The 25,387-nt window shown below is 41.3% G+C and overlaps 1 protein-coding gene across 7 annotated transcripts in view; it reads right to left on the bottom strand.

Annotated features, from left to right (window-relative positions):
* The window catches only part of hspg2 (heparan sulfate proteoglycan 2), a 556,383-nt gene that overhangs the window by 175,942 nt on the left and 355,054 nt on the right, over positions 1 to 25,387 (bottom strand). For all 7 annotated transcript variants that reach the window (XM_069919165.1, XM_069919159.1, XM_069919161.1 and 4 more), the window contains 2 exons: positions 9,926 to 10,039; positions 422 to 574 (listed from right to left, as the gene is read on the bottom strand). In XM_069919165.1, the coding sequence (XP_069775266.1) occupies positions 422 to 574; positions 9,926 to 10,039 (267 nt within the window). The remainder of the gene's footprint in view (positions 1 to 421; positions 575 to 9,925; positions 10,040 to 25,387) is intronic.

The following is a 25,387-nucleotide window of genomic DNA, read 5'->3' on the forward strand; positions in this document are numbered from 1 at the left end:
GAAAAAACAGAAAAGATGGGCAGGAATGCTATATCAGCCATTATCCTAGTGAATGGTGGACCAAAGCCAAGGGACTGTATGGTGACCAACATCTACTGGCCTTGTATTTAGCACCACAATCCAAGACCAGGAATATTGAAGTTTTAATTACATACAAATGCCTTTCTTTGCAAGTGATCTGCCAAATGAGAGCATGGGCTGCAAAATTTGATTTGCATGATAAGATTTGATCTAATTGTTCTCATCTCTGGTCTATGGATGTAGAATTACATGCAGCCCTCAATCTGACTCAATACAGGACTATTCATAGGAGAGCTCCTCCTTTGGAGCTGAAAGCTCCAAACCTATTAACTGATTGCATGCTTCTTGGGGAACTGCCCTGCCACAGGCAACGTGAAGGCAGCTAAGGAGGAGTTCTTACTCTGCACGTAGAGGACCGTGGTGGCAGTGTGGTGTCCAGCGCTGTTTGTTGCTTTGCACGAGTACTCAGCTTCATCAGAGTGCTCTGTTGCGACAATGCGTAGAAGCCCATCCCGAATTACGGCATTTGGTGAAATGATGTTGCCTTGACCCCCTGCAGGTAGAAAAGAGAGCTCAATGTAACTCACTGTTTTAATTGCCCCTAATTGACTCGTTACGTGGACGGTTTCATAACTCCAAAGGAAATGGGCCAATTACAATTTTTCTCAAGACAAATATTTCAGTAACAATTGGGTCTAGAGCAGTGATTCTCAACTTTCCCTTCCCACTCACATCCCACCTTAAGCAATCCCTTCCTAATCAGAGAGCACCAACCGATGGCATAAGGGATTACTTAAGGTGGAAAGTGAGTTTTTTAAAAAAAGGTTGTCTGATCTAGACAATGTCTCCCATCACCAAACCAATTCTGTACCCAGAACACCAGCTAACCCTAGATCCCATGTGATCTGACCTTCCAGACCACCATGTGGCAAGAGAAATATATGTACATGCCACACACATAAACACAATTATTTTAATGATTACCAGGGGAATATTTGGATTACAACCATGGAAAAAGATTAACACGGCTATACATTTTTTAGTCATCATTTGCAAACTTATCACGGAGTGGATGCACCTTCAAGCATTTTTTTATTTTTTTTTTATTTTTCACACCATAAATCACATTAACCATGATACACACTTTTTCCTTTTCACACATATACAGTGCCATTTTCACCCCACCCCCCTCCCAACCCACCCTCCCTACCTCCCCCCTCCCGTCCATTTAAGGTACAAAATCTAGGATACATTAAACCAGTCAGACAATGTTGTCATTCAATAAAAATACACCAGAAATTCCACTGAGTCCATTCTTTTCATTTCCTTTTCCTTCCGTTAACTTAGGTAGTGATTGTCCCCGGTAGGTTTTCGCTATTGTGTTTCATGTAAGGCTCCCATATTTGTTCGAATATTTCAATACTATTTCTTAAACTATATGTTATTTTTTCTAATGGAATATATTTATTCATTTCTATATACCATTGTTGTATTTTCAAATTATCTTCCAATTTCCAGGTTGACATAATACATTTTTTTGCTACGGCTAGAGCTATCTTAACAAATCTTTTTTGTGCATCCTCCAAATCAATTCCAAATTCTTTGTTTTTTATGTTACTTAGGAGGAAGATCTCTGGATTATTTGGTATATTGTTTTCTGTTATTTTATTTAATATCTGATTTAGATCTTCCCAAAATTTTTCTACTTTCTCACATGTCCAGATTGCATGAATTGTTGTTCCCATTTCTTTTTTACATCGAAAACATCTATCAGATACTGTTGGGTCCCATTTATTTAACTTTTGAGGTGTAATGTATAGCCTGTGTATCCAGTTATATTGTATCATACGTAACCTCGTATTTATTGTATTTCTCATCGTTCCAGAGCATAACTTCTTCCATGTTTCCTTTTTTATCTTTATATTTAAATCTTGTTCCCATTTTTGTTTAGTTTTACCATTTGTTTCCTCATTCTCCTTTTCTTGCAGTTTAATATACATATTTGTTATAAATCTTTTGATTATCATTGTATCTGTAATCACATATTCAAAGTTACTTCCCTCTGGCAAACTCAAACTGCTTCCTAATTTATCCTTCAAGTAGGATCTCAATTGGTAATATGCCAGCTCTGTATCTTGAGTTATATTGTATTTATCTTTCATTTGTTCAAAGGATAATAATCTATTTCCTGAAAAACAATTTTCTATTCTTTTAATCCCTTTTTTCTCCCATTCTCTAAAGGAAAGGTTATCTATTGTAAAAGGGAGTAACTTGTTTTGCGTCAATATTAGTTTTGGTAATTGATAATGTGTTTTATTTCTTTCTACATGAATCATCTTCCAAATATTGAGTAGATGATGCAATACTGGAGAACTTCTATGTTGTACCAATTTTTCATCCCATTTATATAATATGTGTTCAGGTATCTTTTCCCCTATTTTATCTAATTCTAATCTAGTCCAATCTGGCTTTTCCCTTGTTTGATAAAAATCTGATAGGTATCTTAATTGTGCGGCTCTATAATAATTTTTAAAGTTTGGCAGTTGTAAGCCTCCTTGTTTATACCATTCTGTTAATTTATCTAGTGCTATCCTCGGTTCCCCCCTTTCCATAAAAATTTCCTTATTATTTTCTTTAACTCTTTGAAGAATTTCTCTGTCAGTTGTATTGGCAATGCCTGAAATAGGTATAATATCCTTGGAAAAATGTTCATTTTAATACAGTTTATCCTTCCTATTAGTGTTATTGGTAAATCTTTCCAATGCTCTAAATCGTCCTGTAATTTTTTCATTAGTGGATAATAATTGAGTTTATATAGTTGGCCGAGATTTTTATTTATTTGTACACCTAGGTATCTTATTGCCTGCATTTGCCATCTAAATGGTGATTCCTTCTTAAATTTTGAGAAATGCGCATTATTCATAGGCATTGCTTCACTTTTATTTACATTTATCTTGTAACCCGACACTTCTCCATATTCCTGCAATTTCTTATATAATTCTTTTATTGATAGTTCTGGTTCTGTTAAGTATACTATAACATCATCCGCAAATAAACTGATTTTATATTCCTTGTCTTTTATTTTTATCCCTTTTATATTATTTTCTGTTCTTATCAATTCTGCTAGTGGTTCTATAGCTAACGCGAACAATAAAGGTGATAGTGGGCATCCCTGCCGTGTTGACCTGCTTAAGTTAAATTGCTTTGATACATGTCCATTTACTGTCACTTTCACTAATGGTCCCTTATATAATGCTTTAATCCAATTAATATACTTCTCCGGTAAACTGAATTTTTGCAATACTTTGAACAAATAATTCCATTCTACTCTGTCAAAGGCCTTCTCTGCGTCTAAAGCAACTGCTACTGTTGGCGCTTTATTCCCTTCTACTGCATGAATTAAGTTAATAAATTTACAAATATTGTCTGTTGTGCGTCTTTTTTTGATAAATCCAGTTTGGTCTAGATTTACCATTTTCGGTACATACTCTGCTAATCTGTTTGCTAATAGTTTAGCTATTATCTTATAATCTGTGTTAAGTAAAGATATTGGTCTATATGACGCTGCTATGAGTGGATCTTTCCCTTGCTTTAGTATTACTGTAATTATTGCTGTTTTACATGAATCTGGTAAGCTTTGTGTTTTATCAATCTGTTTGATTACTTCCAGGAGGGGTGGAATTAATAAGTCTTTAAATGTTTTATAGAATTCTATTGGGAATCCATCCTCTCCTGGTGACTTATTATTTGGTAATTTTTTTATTATCTCTTGTATTTCTACTATTCCAAATGGCTCTGTTAATTTATTTTGTTCCTCTATTTGTAGTTTTGGTAGTTCAATTTTAGTTAGAAATTCATCTATTTTCCCTTCTTTCCCTTCGTTTTTAGTTCGGTATAATTGTTCATAGAATTCTCTAAAGTTTTCCTTAATTTCTTTTGGATTATATGTAATTTGTTTGTCTTTTTTCCTTGATGCCAATACCATTTTCTTAGCTTGTTCTGTCTTAAGCTGCCATGCTAGGATTTTGTGTGTTTTTTCACCTAGTTCATAATATTTCTGTTTTGTCTTCATTATATTCTTCTCCACCTTATATGTTTGTAGTGTTTCATATTTTATTTTTTTATCCGCCAATTCTCTTCTTTTAGTTGTATCTTCCTTCATTCCTAATTCTTTTTCTATATTTACTATTTCCCTTTCCAACTGCTCTGTTTACTGATTATAGTCCTTTTTCATCTTGGTTACATAACTTATTATTTGCCCTCTAATGAATGCTTTCATTGCATCCCATAGTATAAACTTATCTTTCACTGATATCGTATTTATTTCAAAATACATTTTAATTTGTCTTTCAATAAATTCTCTAAAATCCTGCCTTTTAAGTAACATGGGGTTTAATCTCCATCTATACATTCTTGGAGGGATGTCCTCTAACTTTACTGTCAATATTAAGGGTGAATGGTCCGATAATATTCTAGCTTTATATTCTGTTTTTCTTACTCTATCTTGCATATGAGCTGATAACAAAAATAGGTCTATTCTTGAGTATGTTTTATGTCTAGCCGAGTAATATGAATATTCCTTTTCCTTTGGGTGTTGTTTCCTCCATATATCCAAAAGTTGCATTTCTTCCATCGATTTAATTATAAATTTGGTTACTTTGTTCTTTCTGTTAATTTTTTCCCCAGTTTTGTCCATATTTGAATCCAAATTCAGGTTGAAATCCCCTCCTATTAATATGTTCCCTTGCGTATCTGCTATCTTCAAAAAGATATCTTGCATAAACTTTTGATCTTCTTCGTTAGGTGAATATACATTGAGTAGATTCCAAAACTCCGAATATATCTGACATTTTATCATTACATATCTCCCTGCTGGATCTATTATTTCCTCTTCTATTTTAAATGGCACATTTTTACTAATTAATATAGCTACTCCTCTTGCTTTTGAATTATACGATGCTGCTGTTATGTGTCCTACCCAATCTCTCTTTAATTTCTTGTGCTCCAATTCAGTTAAATGTGTTTCTTGCACAAATGCTATATCAATTTTTTATTTTTTCAGTAAATTTAGCAGTTTCTTCCTTTTAATTTGGTTATGTATTCCATTAATATTTAAAGTCATATAGTTCAACGTAGCCATTTTATACTTTGTTTATCTTCCCTTTCCGTTTTTCCATCATTACCTTTCTTTCTTATCCATTTCTGTTTTCTTGTTTTGAACCCTTTATAAGACAACATTCCTAAAACATCAAACATTTTCCTTATTCTCCTATTTAAAACTTCTTTAGCCCCAATCTCCCCTTCCCCTCCTGAGTTGTCCTTTATCCCTTGTCGGACAACCACATCTCCCCTTTCCATTTGGATTTGCGAATTCACTCGCAAGCGTCAGCTGATTTTGCAGTGACCGTAACTCCTCCCCACCCAGCCCCCCCAGAAAAGATTTCACTTTTCATATGTAACAAAGGTCACTCTTTTAATTCCCTCCTTATTCCCTCTATTCCATTTCCTTCCCTTATTAATTCTTGTCTATACTCTATATTTTCCTCTAAATACGGATACATTCATGTATGCACACTATACATACACCTCTTTACCCACATATATATAAATCGTGGTCATTTTTACTCTTATTACATGTCTTCATCTCTCTGTTTGTTTTGTAGTTGTTCTGCAAATTTCCTTGCTTCCTCTGGATCCGAGAATAGTTTTTTTCCATAAGATCGTTTTCGCTGTATTGAACTCCTTCCTCTTCTTCAGGAGTTCAAAACTTATGTGTCTTTTTAGTTCGCAGTCTTTTGTACTCTTGTTACATGTCTTCATCTCTCAGTCTATTTTGTAATTGTTCTGCAAATTTTCGTGCTTCCTCTGGATCCAAGAATAGTCTGTTTTGCTGTCCTGGGATAAATATTTTCAATACCACTGGATGCTTTAGTATAAATTTATACCCTTTCTTCCATAAAATCGCCTTTGCTGTATTGAACTCCTTTCTCTTCTTCAGGAGTTCAAAACTTGTATCTGGATAAATGAAGATTTTTCGCCCTTTGTACTCCAGTGGCTTGTTGTCCTCTCTTACTTTTTCCATTGTTTTCTCCAGTACCTTTTCTCTTGTAGTATATCTTAGGAATTTTACTAAAATAGATCTTGGCTTTTGTTGTGGTTGTGGTTTAAAGGCCCTCTATGTGCCCTTTCTATTTCCATTTCTTGCTGTAGTTCTGGACATCCTAGGATCCTAGGGATCCAATCTTTTATAAACTCTCTCATATTCTTGCCTTCTTCATCTTCCTTAAGGCCCACTATCTTTATGTTATTTCTTCTGTTATAATTTTCCATTATATCTATTTTCTGAGCTAACAGCTCTTGTGTCTCTTTAACCTTTTTATTAGATTCCTCTAATTTCTTTTTTAAGTCCTCTACCTCCATTTCTACTGCTGCTTCTCGTTCTTCCACCTTGTCCATTCTTTTTCCCATTTCTGATAAGGTCATATCTATTTTATTCATTTTCTCTTCTGTACTGTTTATTCTTCTTCTTAAATCACTAAATTCTTGTGCTTGCCATTCTTTAAATGACTCCATGTATTCTTTAATAAGAGAAAGTATATCCTTTGTCTTGCCTTTCCCTTCTTCTTCTATTTCACTGTACTCTTCCTCTTCCTCTTCTTCTTCCTCTGGGTTGGCCATCTGTTGTTTCTTTGTTGTCCTTTTCTTCTCTTCTTTCTTGTTTTCATTGTCTTCTATGTTCTCCTCTTGCTGCAGCTGTTCTGCAGCTGTCATTGCCGGCTGTGGAGATCGACTCCCCACCTGGTCGCCCCTCCCGTCGGTGTGTTTTTTAGCATGCGCGGTTGCGCACCTTTACTCGGCTCAGCGAGCCATTTTTGTAGTCCACTTTCTACCGACCTGAGGGAGCGGGTTTCTCTCTCCACCGCGGGCCTCTTCGAACAGGTAAGGCCTTCTCCTTCTTCTTCCGTTGTCTTCTCTTCCTCTCTTCTTACCGTTGGTTTCGATTTTTCTTTTTTCGTCACCATCTTCTTTCCACCTTTATACTCACTTTACTTTAATTTTTATTTTTGTGCCTTTGTGTTTTCCTTTGTTTTTTCTGACTTTTCTGGAGAGGGCTGGAGTTCACCGTCCGGCCACTACTCCATCACGTGACTCCTCCCACCTTCAAGCCCTTGATAGAGAACTGCACCCGCTCGACTGATTCAACAATTATGAACATGGAAAGGGGTTTATATCACCAGTTATTTTCTACAGTTGTTGCTGATTTAGAATGCCAAAACACTTCTTCATTCCCTTTTTTCTTATTGTGAACAGAGACCAGACTTTTGCAACCTTTTGCAAAACTGTCAGTTTACAGTTCAGGATTGAAAAGTCCACCATCAGAACCTTTTAGGTTTGGTCATTTGCAACTCACATTCTGTCTTGATGGAATGAGGGTTAACACTTGCAATACTTTTTATTATCAGATCAGTTGCCCACTCCAGTAGCAGGGCAGTGGGAGGTCCAAGTGCCCATCCAAGAAAAGCATTTTAAATTTAAATTTAAACATACAGCATGGTAACAGGCCCTTTCAACCCTCTAACCTGTGCCACCCAATTGACCTACAACCCCAGTATGTTTTGAGGGGGGAGTGGAGTCTTGAGCACCTGGAGAAAACCCACGCAGCCATGGGGAGAACATATAAACTCCTTGCAGATTGTGTTTTAATTTGCAAAAGCTCCTTGGACATGACAGAGCAGGTCTTCATACTAGTTAAATGAGGAATCCTTGAACTCTCTTTAACTCAGAATTCCAAACTTGCACAAACCTGTGGGCTATCTGAGCCAGCAATATCAGACGGCACCTGCATTCGTTTGCAAAGATTACGTTAAGGTAAATGAAGCATACATTGTAAATTGTATTTAGTCTGTGATTATGAAATGAACTAGACCCTTTTAAATTTAAATGAGATGAATAAAATCTAATTTACTTATTTAAATAAGAGCCCATTTTACTGAATGCCTTTTTCATTATGTGGGGATAATTGTGTTTTAAAATACTGAAGAATACTTTGAGGATTGGACCCTTTTCAGCTAAATAAAGGTAACCTCATCCCTCATGAAATGGGCAACTGCGAGCAATATTTTTAACTCATTTCTCTCACCGTCTCCTTTCACTACCCGCAATTAACCGTCTCCTTTCACTACCCATTTTTAACAATCTCCTTCACTACCCGTTTTTAACCAACCCATGTCACGACCCCTTTTTTCACTGTCTCCTTTCACTACCCGCATTTAACCATCTCATTCACTACCCATTTTTAACACTCTCCTTCCACTAGCCGTTTTTCGCCGTCACCTTTCACTACTCGTTTTTAACCATTTCCTTCGCTCCCAGTTTTTTGTTGTCTCCTTCCACTACCCGTTTTTTGCCGTCTCATTTCACTACCTGTTTCTCACCGTCTCCTTTCACTACCTGTTTTTCACTGTCTCCTTTCACGATCCTCATTTAACTGTCTCCTTTCACTACGTGTTTTTAACTGTCTCCTTTCACAACCCTTTTTTTCACTGTCTCCTTTCACTACCCGCATTTAAACGTCTCCTTTCACTACCCGTTTTTTGCTGTCTCCTTTCACGATCCTCATTTAACTGTCTCCTTTCACTACGTGTTTTTAACTGTCTCCTTTCACAACCCTTTTTTTCACTGTCTCCTTTCACTACCCGCATTTAAACGTCTCCTTTCACTACCCGAATTTAACCATTTCCTTTCACTACCCGTTTTTCGCCGTCTCCTTCCACTACGTTTCTCGCTGTCTCATTTCATTACCCGTTTTTCACCGTCTTTTTATCCACCCGTTTTTCACCGTCTCCTTTCACCACCCGTTTTTAACTGTCTCCTTTTACAACCCCTTTTCTCAGCATCTCCTTTTACTGCTTGCATTTAACCATCACCTTTCACTACCTGTTTTTCACCATCTCCTTTCACTACCCACATTTAAGTCTCCTTTCACCACCCGTTTTTCACTGTCTCCTTTCACTACCCGCATTTAAACGTCTCCTTTCACTACCCGAATTTAACCATTTCCTTTCACTACCCGTTTTTCGCCGTCTCCTTCCACTACGTTTCTCGCTGTCTCATTTCATTACCCGTTTTTCGCCGTCTTTTTACCCACCCGTTTTTCACCGTCTCCTTTCACCACCCGTTTTTAACTGTCTCCTTTTACAACCCCTTTTCTCAGCATCTCCTTTTACTGCTTGCATTTAACCATCACCTTTCACTACCTGTTTTTCACCATCTCCTTTCACTACCCACATTTAAGTCTCCTTTCACCACCCGTTTTTCACCCTCTCCTTTCACCACGTGTTTTTCACCGTCTTCTTTCACTAACCCTTTTTCCTGGGACAAGAAGGTCAAGGAAGCCCTAGAGCTTCAGGATGCAAAGTTCAGTGAGCCCTGAGATTACCTCAGCAGCTCCCCGTAACATTCGGAGGGGACAATTATACTGGCTCAATTTCTGCACTAGGATTTGTTCTTAAACTTGAATCTAAAAATTCCTGGGAGTCCAGTCAACTTGCAGGCATACTAAGGATAGCTACAGTAAAATTCCCCTGTGTCCGGCACCTATGGGCATTGGTAGGTGCTGGATTAGTGAATTTTCTGGTTGCTTGAGGCTGCGTGTGGCAAGATTGGCAAACGACGAGGCACACAATTTTCAACTTCCATATCTTTTCCTATTTATTTTCTGAGATGTATTTGCTGGTGGCTTGAATTCCCAATAATGGGTTTTTACTGTATTATCTAACTTCTCCAACTGGGATGATATGTGATTGTAATAAAGGCTTATCTAAAAATGTGAAATGTTTTTAACACTAAACCTAACAATTTCACAGTATGGTAAGACCAATGTAACATTGATGGAATAACTTACCAAACCATTCCAAGGTTGGTCGGGGATGTCCAGTAGCAGTACATCGGAATTCAGCAGTGTGCCCCTGATTGACTCTGAGGAAGGGAGGTTCGATTGTTGCTACAGGCGGTGTTGCTAAAGTAAGGTAAAAATACAATTTTATTCCATTTCAATACTTCAATAACAAACTTTGTCTCAGGACATCAGGTTATTTGGCTCTTCTCCAACACCTTGTTGGCTAGGAGGCTCAATGGCTGAGAAATCAGGGGGGTCCAAGTGTTGGGTGAGTAACATTCTTGAAACAATGAAAAAGACATGGTTTGGTAGGTCACTAGTGAAATAAAAGATGGCATGTTTTAAATCCTGGCATTGTCCGACAAGCAGCATTGAGGAGGACAATGAAAAAATAATTTTTTGACGCCTGATATTATGAATAAATCCCAATACCTACACACACTCCCTTTAGCCTTATGGTGGTTGCACACATTAATTTGGCAATTGGTCGACAGAAGCAGTGAAGTATAAAGTGCAGAAAAAGCCATTCAGTCCATCCAATGCATGATAGTTCTCAGTAGAACAATCCAGAGTCCCTCATCCCTTCTCTTACCCTGACCTTCAAACTATTTTAAATTAAATGTTAACATTTTTTTAAAATTTGACATACAGCGCGGTAACAGGCCCTTTCTGTCCTCAAGCCCGTGCCGCCCAATTGCACCCAACTGACCTACAAACCCTGAACATTTTGAAAGGTGGGAGGAAACTGAAGCCCCTGGAGGAAACCCACGCAGACACGGTGAGAATGTGCAAACTCCTGACAGACAGGGGCAGATTCGAAGCCCAGTCACTGGAACACTGCCACCCCACTTCCAATCTAATTCACTTTGGAAATGTCCTGGTTGACCCAAACAACATTTTAACCCATGAAATTGGCACCATTCGCAGTTACATGAAGTGAGAGAACTTGCTATCTTACAACTAGGAAAGAATCCTCGTTAAATCCCATTTACCACTGTTGGGTTCACAGATTCCTGGGCTAACAGTGGCAAATAGTTTATCAATTAATAAATTCAACAAATTGTTTGTGACACAGCACATTATATAGATTTCTGATTCTCAAACTGAGAGCAGCACTTGAGGGCAGAAAATATTCCAATTGGTGTACATTCCAGAACCTATCCACAGGCCGCAGGCAGTCAGCTGGAGTATCGGTCAGATCCCACAGCTCCTCACATTGGTTTCTTCAGAGAAAGATTGGCACCAATTAATTTATGTTGTCTGATTAAGGTAAGACCAGTTATAATTAATGATAGAAAATATATAATACAATAAAACGCAAAGGAGTTCTTCCTTTAACTTTTGTTGCAAACTTTTTTCATCTTGGAATGAACTCTTCAGACAATGTCTAAATTAAAATTAAGAATGAACATACAGGCCATTGCAGCCCATGAGTCCGTGCCGTGCAATCACACCCAATTGTTCTACAACCCAGGTATGTTTTCAATGGTGGAAGGAAACCAGGGTACCAATGCAGACAGGATAGGACGTACAAATTCCTTGCAGACAGCACTGGATTCAAACCCCAGTCACTGGAGCTAGAACAGTGTTGTGCTAACCGTGCCGTCGTCTCAGTGAATGAAATTCCCCAAGGCTAAAGGAGGTTATGAATATAGGGAAGCTGGGTGGAGGTCTTGCATTTTGGGAAGTCAACCAAGGGGAGGACATGTCCACTCAGAAATGTTAATGAACAATGGGGTTCAAGCCCATTGTTCTCAGAGCGGCAACACAAGTAGATGGGCAGTGAAACTGGCATATGGCATGCTTGCCTTCATAGGATGTGAATGCTGGGACATTATGTGGCAACTGGTTGGACTGCGGAGAGGTGGATGCATGCATCTCTGTTCTGAGAGCAGAGGAGATTCACCAGGATGACTTGATTTATGGGGTTAGGATTGGCCGGAATTTTTTTTTTCCTGGACTGGAGGCTGTCAGACATATAGAAAATTAAAAAGTCATAGGTAGATAGAAAACAAGAGGGCACTGATTAGGGCGAGAGGAAGAAACTTTCAGGGGGATCTGAGGAGAAAGTTTTTTTTACACTGCAAGGGGAGAAATCGGGCACAATCAGAACATTCAGGAGACATTTAGACAGGCACTCTAAAAGGCAGGACTCGCATGTAGACCTACTGAAGGCAAATGGGATTTATGTAGATGATAAAAGGGTTGGCATGGGCCAAAGGATTCTGTTCTGTATTTCATGCCATCTCAACCCATCATTAGTCAGCTACCGTTTAAGGAAGGAAGGTTTTCGTTTGCTCAAATCTTAACCACAATTTCATCTGATCGCAGATGCCCCGCTCAGCATTTACCCACTGCTTGGTCCATATACTGGAGACTCCAAACCAAACAACATGGACTTGAGCAAACCCTGAGAAGCTGGAGACACTTGGTGGGTCAGGGAGCATCCGTGGAGAGTCAACCTTTCAGGTTGGGAGCCTTTCGGCATCAACCTCAGCTCCGAACAATTGGCATCTGCTTTGTCTTAACCTTCTGAGACAAAACACTCTGAGTAAGATCAGATCCAGATTCAAATTGTTCTCAAACACAACTATGGAATGGGCTTGAGGAATTGTTTTAGACATTCTAGCAAGCAACAGAACCTCTTGAGAAAAGTGAAACTTTGGGAATGTTTCCAACCAGCAGATCTCAATATATGTAAAGTTGGTTGCTAATTGTCCGAGCAGTACAATGAACAAATAGCCATTATGTTATCAAATCAAGTTGCTGAGTAGATACTGAATTCCTAAAGTACTAAGCGCTGTCTCCGCTCCATCCTCAACATTCATTGGAGCGCTTTCATCCCTAACGTCGAAGTACTCGAGATGGCAGAGGTCGACAGCATCGAGTCCACGCTGCTGAAGATCCAGCTGCGCTGGGTGGGTCACGTCTCCAGAATGGAGGACCATCGCCTTCCCAAGATCGTGTTATATGCTGAGCTCTCCACTGGCCACCGTGACAGAGGTGCACCAAAGAAGAGGTACAAGGACTGCCTAAAGAAATCTCTTGGTGCCTGCCACATTGACCACAGCCAGTGGGCTGATATCGCCTCAAACCGTGCATCTTGGCGCCTCACAGTTTGGCGGGCAGCAACCTCCTTTGAAGAAGACCACAGAGCCCACCTCACTGACAAAAGGCAAAGGAGGAAAAACCCAACACCCAGCCCCAACCAACCAATTTTCCCCTGCAACCGCTGCAACCGTGTCTGCCTGTCCCGCATCGGACTTGTCAGCCACAAACGAGCCTGCAGCTGACGTGGACATTTACCCCCCCCATAAATCTTCGTCCGCGAAGCCAAGCCAAAGAATCACCACAGCACAGCTGGAAGGCCAGTTCGTGTTGGAATATTCCAGACTCTCTGCCAGACAGAGGGGGCTAATAAAGTGCACAACTTCAACCCCCAGTTTCATTGTTATATCAAGGACCTCAGGAGGAATATATTGTTTAAAACTGGGCAGTTGTCTCTCACTTATGTTTACATTGCATTTAGTAAAATCAGGTGTTGGAACCAGGATTTAAGAGGGGGCTGAGGGCAAGATAGGCTCCCAAAGAGCCTCGGGCTTCCTGATGGTATTGGAGGTTTGGATCTGGTGCTCAGGTTGCCAATGGATCGAACAGGAGTCTGTGTGGCTGCAGAGGCTGTGGGACCGCTGGAGGTCAATTAGACATACAGCACTGTAACAGGCCAATTCGACCCTACAAGTCAGTGCCGGCCAAATTACACCCTATTAACCTACACCTCAATATGTTTTTGAATGGTGGGAGGAAACCGGAGCCCCCGGAGAAAACCCACATAGACACGGGGTGAATGTACAAACTCCTTACAGACAGCATGGAATTCAAACCCAGGACCGATCCTGATTGCTAGTGCTGTAAAGGCTTTGTACTACCTGCTACGCCAACTCTCTTTTGCTTCTCATTCTTGCGTACTGTAAGGGGCACAGGGAAACTGATGGCAACTACTTGTCTGCCTTATGGCAGGAAGAAGGCAATTTCACGTAACATTTACACATTCTGTATCATTACATGACAATGGAGGAGACAAATCTTAAAAATGTTGCTATAACACTATGTTCTTTGTGGATTCTGAGATCAAGGAAAATTATTACAACTCTATCCATTCTCCATTGGTTCAGCCTCTCTGCCACACTGACCATTTCTAATTCTCAGATACAAAGCAGCTCATCTCCACCAAAGGAGCCTGACCAGAAATGTCAACTGTCCATTTTTCTCCATGGTTGCTGCCTCACCAGCTTCTCTTTGTTATAATCCCTCCACATACCGTAGGGATGTAGGGAGCTCTGAGGAGAGGGAGTTCCTTTGATCCTGATAGCTGCACCTCACTAAGGTGGGGATGGTGGGCATCACTGGACCTCACTCATCTCCTAAATCTCTCACTTGTTGGCTCTTCGTGCCACACCCTGGAAATGCTTCAGTCAGCGGGCGAAAACAAGTGAGGGGGTGGTGTCATTACTGCACCACTAGGTGATCATCCCAACGGTGGAGCAGACAGATGAGGATGCCCAACAATGGCTGGGGAGGCTTGTGAGTACACCGCAAGAACTGCCGTGGACCCACAACACTCAGGGCTTGTCTACCTGGTGTGTGAAGCCTGGATTTGGCGACTGTGTGGAAGAAGCCATCACTGGTTCAACAGGCAGAAAGGCAATTCTCAGCCAATGTGTCGTGGAGGGCACAGTGAGACATTGCTGGTCATCCACTGCAACCTGACCTGTCTCCAGCCATCTCGACTATGTCTTGCCACTGGGTTCAGATAGGCTGGGATGAGAGAGTGAGGCTGACGACCTGCGCAACTCTCCCTCACTTTAATCTAAGTCAAGCGCAAGTCATGACTTAAACCTAATTTGAAGTCATGGTCATCTTCGACTACGAAGGATGAACAGCAACATACAGTAATTCCCCAGAAGCTGGTAGAGAAGCTGTCCTCGCTGGAACTCAACACTCAACACCCCTCTCTATAATTGGATCCTGGACTTCCTAATCGAAAGATCACAGTCTGTCTGGGTCGGTAGCAGAATGTCGAGCACCGACACGCTGAGCATTGGCACACCTCAGGGCTGTGAGCTCAGCCCGCTACTTATCCATGACTGCATCACCAAATGCAGCTCCAATAGTGTCATTATGTTTGCAGGTGAAACAACAGTCGCTGGCCTCATCAGCAACAACAATGAGTCGCACTACGGAGAAGAGGTGGAAAATCTCTTGATATGATGTGAGAGTTACAACACGAGTCTCAATGTGGACAAGACAAAGGGGATGATCGTGGACTTCAGGAGGACCAGGAATGTCACCCTCCACTACACATCAACAACTCTGTAATTCCTTGGAGTTCACTTAACTAGTGACCTGTCATGGACACACATCTTCTCACTTGTCAGGAAGGCGCATCAGTGACTGCCTTTCCCAAGAAGACTGAAGTAGGCAAGGCCACCGGCTGCCATCATGCCAACCTAACAGGAGCCCTATCGAGAACATCCTGGCTGGCCAGGATGGTTTTCCAGTTAAGTTGAAACCATTTGAGTTGGGTTGAATAACTTGCGCAATTTACTGACTAGGTTTAATTAAGAGCGTGGATCACCCAAAGGCCACCCATTTCAATTCCCCATCCCATTCCCTTGCTGACATGTCTGTCCATGGTCTCATGCACTGCCAGACTGAGACCACCCGTAAATTGGAGGATCAACTCCCCATCATCCGTCTGGGCACCTCCAACTGATGGTATTAATATCGACTTCTCCAGCTTCTATTAAACCATTCCTCCCTTCTTCTTCCCCCCCACTCTATCTCTCTCTCTCCCTTCCCTTTTTCCTTTCTCTCATTTCACAGAGTCAAATTCAATTCTCATTTTTCCTCTTATCATATTCAATTAACACTTTTTTTTGGTCTGGACTGCACCCCCAGCCAGACTTCAGTCTTTATTCTGATCCCTTCAGGTTCTTTGCCTTTACCTTGAAGAAGGGCTCAAGCCCAAAACGACGATAATATATCTTTACCTCCTCTGGATGCTGCGAGACCGGCTGAGTTCCTCTGGCATTTCGGTGTGTTTTTACCACAATCACAGTGTCTTGCAGACACTCCTTCAAACAACAATTTGAAGTACTACAACGGAAAAAATTTAAACAATAAATCCAGACACATTTTCTAAGGCCAAAATAAATGACCCACATGATACTGGCTGATCTGCCACTGGCCTCATCTCCTCAGGGACAATTCCTGACAGCCCTCAATCCCCTGATCATTCCATATCTCCAGTGATCTAGACTCTAACCCCGCCCCCCACCCACCCCGTCGGTATAGAGAATTCCTGAGATTCACCATCTTCTGTGAGAAGCTGTGAGCCTTAAGTTTTAAATATATAACATGGTTGCTTCTCAAGATTCTCCCACCAATGGAAACAGTAAAGGGAATAGAGTTGAAATGTCCATTATTAATAGCTGCAGGGCATCATTTCTATTGACATAGTTTAAAAAAAATCTTGAATGCAGGTGATGAGCACCACCATGGAAGCCCAATGTACCTGCAGATCGTATTGGTCACTTTTAATGACTACTGACTTTCAAGGACTGGACCCCTCTCAATTCCTTTGGAACCTAGATTTCCACTTGAGTCACTGAAAACAATTCAGTTTCCCCAGGACCCAAAACTGCTGGAGAAACTCGGCAGGTCACACCACATCCATAGGAAGAAAGGGGTAACCCACATTTTGGGCCTGGGCCCTTCGAACGACACAGGCCCCCAACCTTCGTTGCTCTGTACTTCCCATGGATGTTGCGTGACCTGCTGATTTTGTGAGCTGCACTTGACCCCACCATTGGAAGACTTTCTTGTTCAGGAACATTAATACATTCTCACACCCCAAGACCTCAGCTTAAACTTACAATTTCTCTGATATTCGTCCTCCTTAAAAAAACTTGGTTTACTTTCACGGGGGGAGGGGGGGGCAGGCGAATTGGAAAAATCCTTCATAAAATCCCTTACTGTCTTATGTAACAAGAGCTTTTCACTTTGACTGTTAATAGAGATGCATAAGATTGAGTGAGTCAACACTTTTTTTTTAAGGTGAGTGAAGTAAAGTTTAGGGGAGACGTCCAAAGGGAATTCCTTTTTTTATGTAGAGAGTGGTGAGTGCCTGGTCTGTATTGATGAGGGTGGCAGTGAAGGCTGGCACATAGATGTAAGATAAATAGAGGGTTATAGGTGGGAATCAAGGAAGGATTAGATTGTTAAGGAGGAGGTTTACACAGGTCAACACAACATCATGGGCTGAAGGGTCTGTACATAGAACATGGAATATTACAGCACAAGCCTGGAACACAAAATCTCCCTGTTGAAGAATCCTGCCTTCAAGTTTGACCTTCCAAAGTGCATCACTTCACACTTAACTGGATTGAATTCTATCTGCCACTTCTCTGCCCAATTCTAAATCCTCTCTATACCTTGTTCTCTGTTCTAAAAGGAATGAGCTATCTAAGGCAACTTGGAAGATTGTGCATCATTTGGACTTGATTAAAAAAAAGACATTCTTAACATATGTTCTTTAAAGTACCAATTGATCACAGAGTGATCTTGGATGAATATTTGACACAAGCACGTTAGCACTGCCGCGGAGACTGGCTGGCCCTACAACACTGATGCAAACTGACAGTCTAAAAGCCCAGGCAAAGCATTGAGCACATTTTGCACTTTCTGTGCCAGCTTGGCTGTACATGAGCTCAAACAATATTAAAGTGTAAATTCACGTTTCTGTCTAAAGACCTTGGGATTACAGCTAGTTTACAAATGGATTATAGCAACAGAGTGAGGAGCCAGCTTTTGTTATTTATGCTGATGTTCAACATCAGTGCAACCTCCTGCTTAACCCTCCCAGCGTCAAACTGCTCCCAGCAGCCATTAGCTTCGTATCTGTGACGATTTAAATATTACTTTTAATTTTAATGATCCTTTTGAGGCTGGAAATTTCAGCTAAACATTTTGAGGGAGTTTGATAGTGGCAGAGATGAGCTGATGAATGGGGCTCTGTCTGAATTAATGGATAAAGCCATTCACTGATACCATGACATCTGGTACAGCAAACAGTCAGGAGCGATATACTTTAGCTGCTAAACCAATGAAATATTTAATTTCAAAGCTCCTGAAACATTGGCTTTCATTTTCCTGCACAAATGTCTGCAGATGCTGTGATTGTGGCCAAAACACAGAAATGCTGGAGGATCTCAGCTGGTATAGCCGCGACTGTAGCTAGCAAAGATATATTACCGACTTTTCAGGCCTAAGCCTGAAGGTCTGAGAAAAAAAGCAGACAGGAGCCCGAATAAAAAGCTGAGGAGGAGTACAGACCAACAGACAAAACTTAATTAAATTGGATATGGATTCGACACAGGAGAGAGCAAATACAAGAGAAGAAGGGGTTGTTTGGGGGCTCTGTGGAAGCAGAGCTGGGGGAAAGGAGACAGAGGGAGAGAGAACTAGAGGAAAGATGGGGGGTGAATGGAAACTGGAGAAATTGATGTTGATGCTAATGAGTCCACCTGCAAATTGGAGTAGCACGCAAATTGGACACGCTTCAGCCGAATTAATATCGACTTCTCCAGTTTCCGTTCGTTCTACCCCACCCCACACACATCTTTTCCCATGTCTCCTTTTCTCTGTCTCTCTCTGCCTCCTTCTCTCTTCCCTTTCCCCTGGCTCTGCTTCCAAAGGGCCCCAAGCAGCCCCCACCCCTCCCATAGTCAAATTGCCTTTGCTCTCTCCTGTGTCCCATCCATACATAATTGACACCTGTTACCCACTGGTCTGGTGTCCTCAACAGCTCATTCTTCCTTCCCCAGCCTTTTATTCTGGAGTCTGCCTCATTTTTACTCATATCTTGACAAAAGGGCTCAGGCCCGAAACGTCGGTTACATATCTTTACCTCCATTGAACCCGTGCGAGCTGCTGAGATCCTCCAGCATTTCTGTCTTTATATCATTCACAGCATCTATAGACGTTCGTGTTTCACTGCCCTACATGAGCTAACCTATAATGCAATAACCGCAATACTGGGATTAGCCAAACATCCCCTAAACTCAAGGTACAGAACCAAATTAAATCAGGTCTAGTATTATTGAACGCCTTTAATCCAGTACCATTTAAGAGCATCTGCAACATGTTACTTTGAGATAGGGTAGGCTTCAGGAGATGCTCAAACCAGAATGGGAATAAGTACACCAACTCAACGATCCTCTCCCCTTCCTGTGTCCCTAACATAAGATTAATCTATCTATGTTCATGAAATTTAGTTTGCTATTTGATTACCATCTCTTCTCCTCCTATGGTGTGACTGTACAGTATCCCAAACCCCAATCACTCAAATCGGGCTCAGTAGTTTGGGAATAAACTCGCTTTTCCCACAGCTTTACCAACGTCACAGTCACAGCAAATAAAAAGGTATTAACAACTGACATGGATTAAAAATAAAATCAGACACACAGGAGGAAGGCATGCTGACGCAATGTCTGGTCTGATCTGAAAGAGCAGGAATGATTCAGGTTCATGCATGTAACTTGGCGAGAGATCATGTGAGAGATAAGTCATATTTGTGTTGTCTGCTCATCTGATCACATGCACTGCTACAGAGGCATAATGTATGAGAATTAAATGGAGCAAGTGTCTCTGTGACTAAGATTGGTGCACCCTCTCCATTTGAAAATACATTGAAGTCTGGCTGAAAGGAGCTGCCAGTTGTTGACTGATTGAGTTTATCATCAGCTGGATGGAATCAGTGTGGAGAACTCAGTGGTGTCTCCTCATTGGATAAAAGAAACCTGCATTAAAGGGATAGGCCCTACAAGAATGCAACATCTGACCTGAGATGGGGTAGAAAGTAGTAACAGCACGTTTGTACAAGACCAGAGTTCAGAATAACACGAAGCTCTTTGCAGGGCCTTTTTGTGGACAACATGAGAATTCACAGGGCAGAGAGCAAGATCCAGACTTGCTGGGCTTGTTCTGTGATTTCCTGCTCAGCTCCTCTTGTATACTTGAAATGGCACAGAAGATGACCATTCAACCCATCACGTCTATCCTGTTACCCAGAACAGCCAATGCATTAGTCCCACTCCTCATTTCTCTCCCACAGCTCGCAAAGAACTCACACCAATTTCACAAAGGGCTAATGGAGAGAGGTCTGTAAACGAGAAAGAAATATTCTAGAGACAAGTAATACATCACCATCACCACAGCATGCTGACTTACACTGTCTGTGTGCTTCTAGTGTTTCAAATGCCTGAAAGTGGACGTGTATCGTAGCTGCTGAGTTAACATGCCAGATTATAAATCCAGTGAGTAACTTGCCTCTTTTATACCCCATTCTTCCACAGATAATGGAAAACTGGAAGACAACCCGTCCACATGAAGCTCGCCACAAACAGTTTGACTTAGGACTCTGAAGCACATGCAGTAATTTCACCAAAGTTCTCGTCGTGCTTGGAACCTAACTTTTGAAGTACTTTGCTCGCGTCGCTAACCAAATGAATGGACATTATTACAAGAATAAATCAGCAAAATAAAGCTGCAAATATCTAGAACTGCTGAACCTGGCCTGAGGCATCTGCATGGCAGCCATGGTGTAAGATTGTGGAATTTGGTTCTCAGGTTAGTGGTTCACTCTATCAGGTAACTTTGACTGACCACAGGCTTCTTTCTATGAAATGTGGATTGGACATTAATATTGTTAGTTTCACTCAGAAATGAACTGCACTCACTGGGGCTAAAGCTTGCCCCAAAAATACAGCATTATCCGCAAAGTTGGTTCAAAACAATAATGAATATAAGAGGGACTAAGTGAACCAGTTTCTATTCAGATCCAAACTAAATGCTAAATGGTTTGTGTTCTAAATGCTATGCTCGGATATTGAATCCAAGAGGTCCAAAGATTTCAATCAACAATCCAAGTCAAGCCCCTAGCAGCACAAAATGTAATCACAAATCCACAGTTACTGATTACAAGGACGGAACAATGTCAAAACAATCCAACCATCCACCCCGCTGACACGCGATTCCATTCCAACAGATGTGATAACAGGGCCCTTGACACATCAGCACGGATTCATGAAACATTTTTTTAACAATCCTACTGGAGTTTGGGAAGCCATAATTGGTAGAATAGATAAGGGAGAGCCGGGGATGTGGTGCACTTGGATTTTCAGAAGACTTTTGACGAAGTTCTTTACAAGAGCTTATTGTGTAAAATTCAACCACATAGATTGGAACATCGTCCACGGACAGGAAAGATAGAGTTGGAATAAAAGAATCTTTCTCAGGGAAACAGCCAATGAGGTCAATGAGGAGCATTCACAATGCACATCAATAATTTGCACAGGGGAACCAATGCTTCTCTGGTTGCTGGCAACACAGAACTGGGTGTGGTTGTGGGGTGAGGAGAATGCAAAGAGGCCTCAAGGAAAATTTAGAGCAGTTTGAATGAATGGAAACGTGCAGCAACAATGTAGATGAACATGAAGAGATTCACTTTGTTCATAAAAACAGAAGGCAAGTGAAGATTATGAGGTTACAACAGGACCCAGGGAACTGGGAAAGTGGACCAAAGAATGGCAGAACTGAACCCAGGCAAAAGGAGGGTGGGCATTTTGTTGGTTAAACCAGATCAGGACTCACACAGTGACTGTAAAATGGTGTAGAACAGAGAGGCTTGGGGATACAGGTACAGAGTCCATGCAATACAAGGTAGAGAGGGTTGCGAAGAAGGATTTGGCATGTTTGGGGCATTGGAGTACAGGAACAGGGATGTCATGCTACAACTTGAGAGAGGATTGGTAGACCATATTTGGAGTACTTTGTGTAGTAGGTGAGAATTATAAGGAGAGGCTGGATAGACTGGATCTTCTTTCCATGGAGAGTAGGAGGCTGAGCTGAGGGTGGGGAGGGGTACCTTATAGAGGTTTTAATCATGAGGGGCATGGATATGGTAAACAGTCAGTTTTTTTCCCAGGATAGGGTGTCTAAAATTGGGAAGGTGAGAGGAAAGATTTAAAAGATACCAGAGGGGTGCCTTGGTCACACAGAGGGTGGTGGGCGTGTGGAATGAGTGAGACACGGAAGTCTGCAGACACCATGACTGTAGGTAAAAACACACAGAATTCAGCCGGTCTCACAGCTTCCATAGGAGGTCAAACTGTATTACTGACATTTCGGGCTGAGCCCTTCTTCAAGGTACAAGCAAAAAGCAGGCAGATGTCTGAAGAAAGACTGGAAGTGAAAGGGTGAAGAATGGCAGTGGGGAGGAGTCCAGACCAACAGATAATAGGTGTTAATTGGATACGATAAGAGGAAAGGTGAACATTGATTTTGGCTCTGTGAAAGGAGACAGCGGGAAAAGGGAAGAGGGAGAAAGAGAGACAGAACTAGAGCAAAGGAGATAAAGGTGGGGGGAGGGGGGTTTAACGGAAACCAGAGAAGTCGATGTTAATGCCATCCAGTTGGAGGGTTCCCAGACGGAAGGTGAGGTGTTGTTCCTCCAATTTATGGGTGGTCTCAGTCTGACAGTGCATGAGACCATGGACAGACATGTCAGCAAGGGAATGGGAAGGATAATTGAAACGGGTGTCCACTGGGAGGAAGTGGTAGAGTGGAGACAAGTGTAGCATTCAAAAGGCAGTTAGAGAGGTATGATTTTGAAGGATGTGGGCTGAAAACGTGCAAATGGAACGAGTTTGTTCGGCTGGAGAACCTGTTTCTGTCCTGTAAACTCTATGACTCAAAAGGAAAAGTGTTTTTAAGTGTCGATTGATTGGAAAAGGTTGATGTGCAAAGGGATCATAGTTGTCACTGAAAGCAATTGTGGAGGAGCATAAATAGTTAAGACAAATTATTTCACTGCATGAGGTTTTGAGTGCAGGAGCAAGGGTCGCCTTGGAGAGGCCAGACCTGGAGTACCAGGTGGAGGTTTGGTCTCTTTATTGACAAAAAGATTTACATGGCAGAGAGGGAAGGTAGGGACATGTTCAACACAACTTTGTGGGCTGAAGGGCCTGTATTGTGCTGTAAGTTTTCTATGTCCACCTGAAAATTTCTTAGGATTTGGTCTTCCCTTGAGTTCTGAAGAATGAGAGGAGATCAAATTGAAATTTGCAGAATTCTGTTAGGACTTGGTGAGGGTTTGAAGTATAGTAAAACCCCGGGATCCAACGACTATGGGGATTTATAGATGCCAGATAAGTGAATTCTCCAGTTGCTTGAGATTGCATGTTGTGTGATGGACGAACTAATGCCGAGGTGCACCAATTTTAAGCTTCCGTATTTCTTTTATACTCCCGGTAGCTTGAATTTCAGATAACAGGGATATTACCGCTGTTTATCATCTCTAGATCTGGGTAACATATTCCTGTCTGTGGGGAGGAGAAGAATGTAGAGAACCAATGGAGTTCTGCACCACAGAAAACACTGGAGGCCAAGCTGTGGAATGTATCTAAGGCGACGGACAGATTTCAAGGCAGAAAAGGCATCCTGGGGTATGGAATATGGTAAAGAGTTAGAGCATCTGCCTCAACCATACTGAACAGTGGAGCAGGGTATGAAACTAGTTTCAGTCTAAGAGACAGACCTAATGTACATTTAAGTAGAGAATCAAAAAATCCTTGACAAACTTAACCACGTCCAAACATTTAAAATGATTATGAAGATTCAGTTGCTATGATTAATGAGGACATTTCACACATACTAAGAACTGACAGGAGTCCAAGGGAACTACCTCTCAGGGTGTTAAGGTTTAAAAAAGGTCATAGGGAGAATCCTGGGAATTATAGGCCAGTGAGTCTTACGTCAGTTGTGTGCAAACTATTGGAGAGGATTCTTAAGGACAGGATCTATGAGCATTTTTGGAGAAGTCCAGTCTACTCAAGGATAGGCATCACAGCTTTATGAAGGGAAGGTCGTGCCTCATGAGCCTAACTGAGTTTTTGAGGAGGTAACATATGAAATTGATGAAGGTAGAGCAGTAGATGTGGTCTATATGAATTTTAGTAAGGCACTTGATAAAGTCATTCAGAAAGTCATGAGGCATTGGATCCATGGAACTTTGGTTGTGTGAATTCAGAATTGGTTTGCCTGTAGAAAGCAGAGTAGTCATGGGTGTAAAGTATTCTGCCTGGAGGTCAGTGACTAGTGGAGTTCCACAGGGATCTGTTCTGGGATCCCTGATCTTTATGATTATTATACATGTCCTAGATGAAGAAGCAGAAGGATGATATGTGGATGATATGAAGGTTGGAGAAGTTGTGGATGGTGTTGAAGGTTGTGATAGGTTATAAAAGGATATAGACAGAATGGAGAGTTGGGCAGAAAAATGGCAGAAGGCATTCAATTTGGGTAATTATGAAGTGATGCACTTTGGAAGGTCAAACCTGAAGGCTGAGTACAGGGTTCATTGTCGGATACTTAACAGAGTGGAGGAATAGAGGGACCTAGTTGATAGGACAGTTAAAAGACCTATGAGATGCTGGGCTTCATTAGTTGGGGGAATTAGTTCAAGAGGCCACACTCTGAGAATTGTGTTCAGTTCTGGCCACCTCATTAAAGGAAGGATGTGGAAGCTATGGAGAGGGGGCAGAGGAGACTGACCAGGATTTTGCCTGGATTGGAGAAAAGTCAAGGTTAGCAGAGCTTGAACTTATTGGAGCGATGAGAGGTGATTTAATAGAGGTCCACATGAATATGAGAGGCATAGATAAGGTGAACAGTCAGGGCCTTTTCCAAAGGCAGGAATGGCAAACACCAGAGGACACGTGTACAAAGTGAAGGGAGAGAAGTTTAAGGGAGAGATCAGGGCTAAGTTTTTTTAAGCAGAGAGTTGTAGGTGCCTGGAATGCCTCGCCAAGGGAGGCTGAAATAGGGGCATTTAAGAGACAGACACATAGATGAAAGGAAAATAGAGGATTATGAGGTAGGAAGGGTTTTTTATTTGAAAGGAAAGTACAAATCAAGGGCCAAAGGGCCTGTATTGCGCTATAATGTTTTATGTCCTAATTATTTTTACTTTTCCAAGTTCCTCACTGTGAAGTGGTGTCACAGTAAACGAGAATGATATGAAAAGCAAATCAGGGCCATGAGAAAGAAAGTCACCCTAATCCTTCAGAACTAAACACTCATAGAAAAACAACAGGAAGGTTGGAGTGAAACATGGTTGGAGTCAAATCACAACGCTGGAGAAACTCGTGTCCATTATAGAGCAAATATATAGATACATAACAATGTTTCAGGCTTAAGCCCTTCATCAAGTAATGAGCAAAATTTAAGCAGGCATCTACCATTTTATTCAGGCGCCTGCTGACATATCTTTACAAAATACAATAACAGGGATTATTTTAAATTACTTCATCATCTATCATGGTGGAAATCAAGTGGGATAAAAAA

The sequence above is a fragment of the Narcine bancroftii genome, chromosome 2, assembly GCF_036971445.1.
Source record: "Narcine bancroftii isolate sNarBan1 chromosome 2, sNarBan1.hap1, whole genome shotgun sequence".
Lineage (NCBI taxonomy): Eukaryota > Metazoa > Chordata > Chondrichthyes > Torpediniformes > Narcinidae > Narcine > Narcine bancroftii.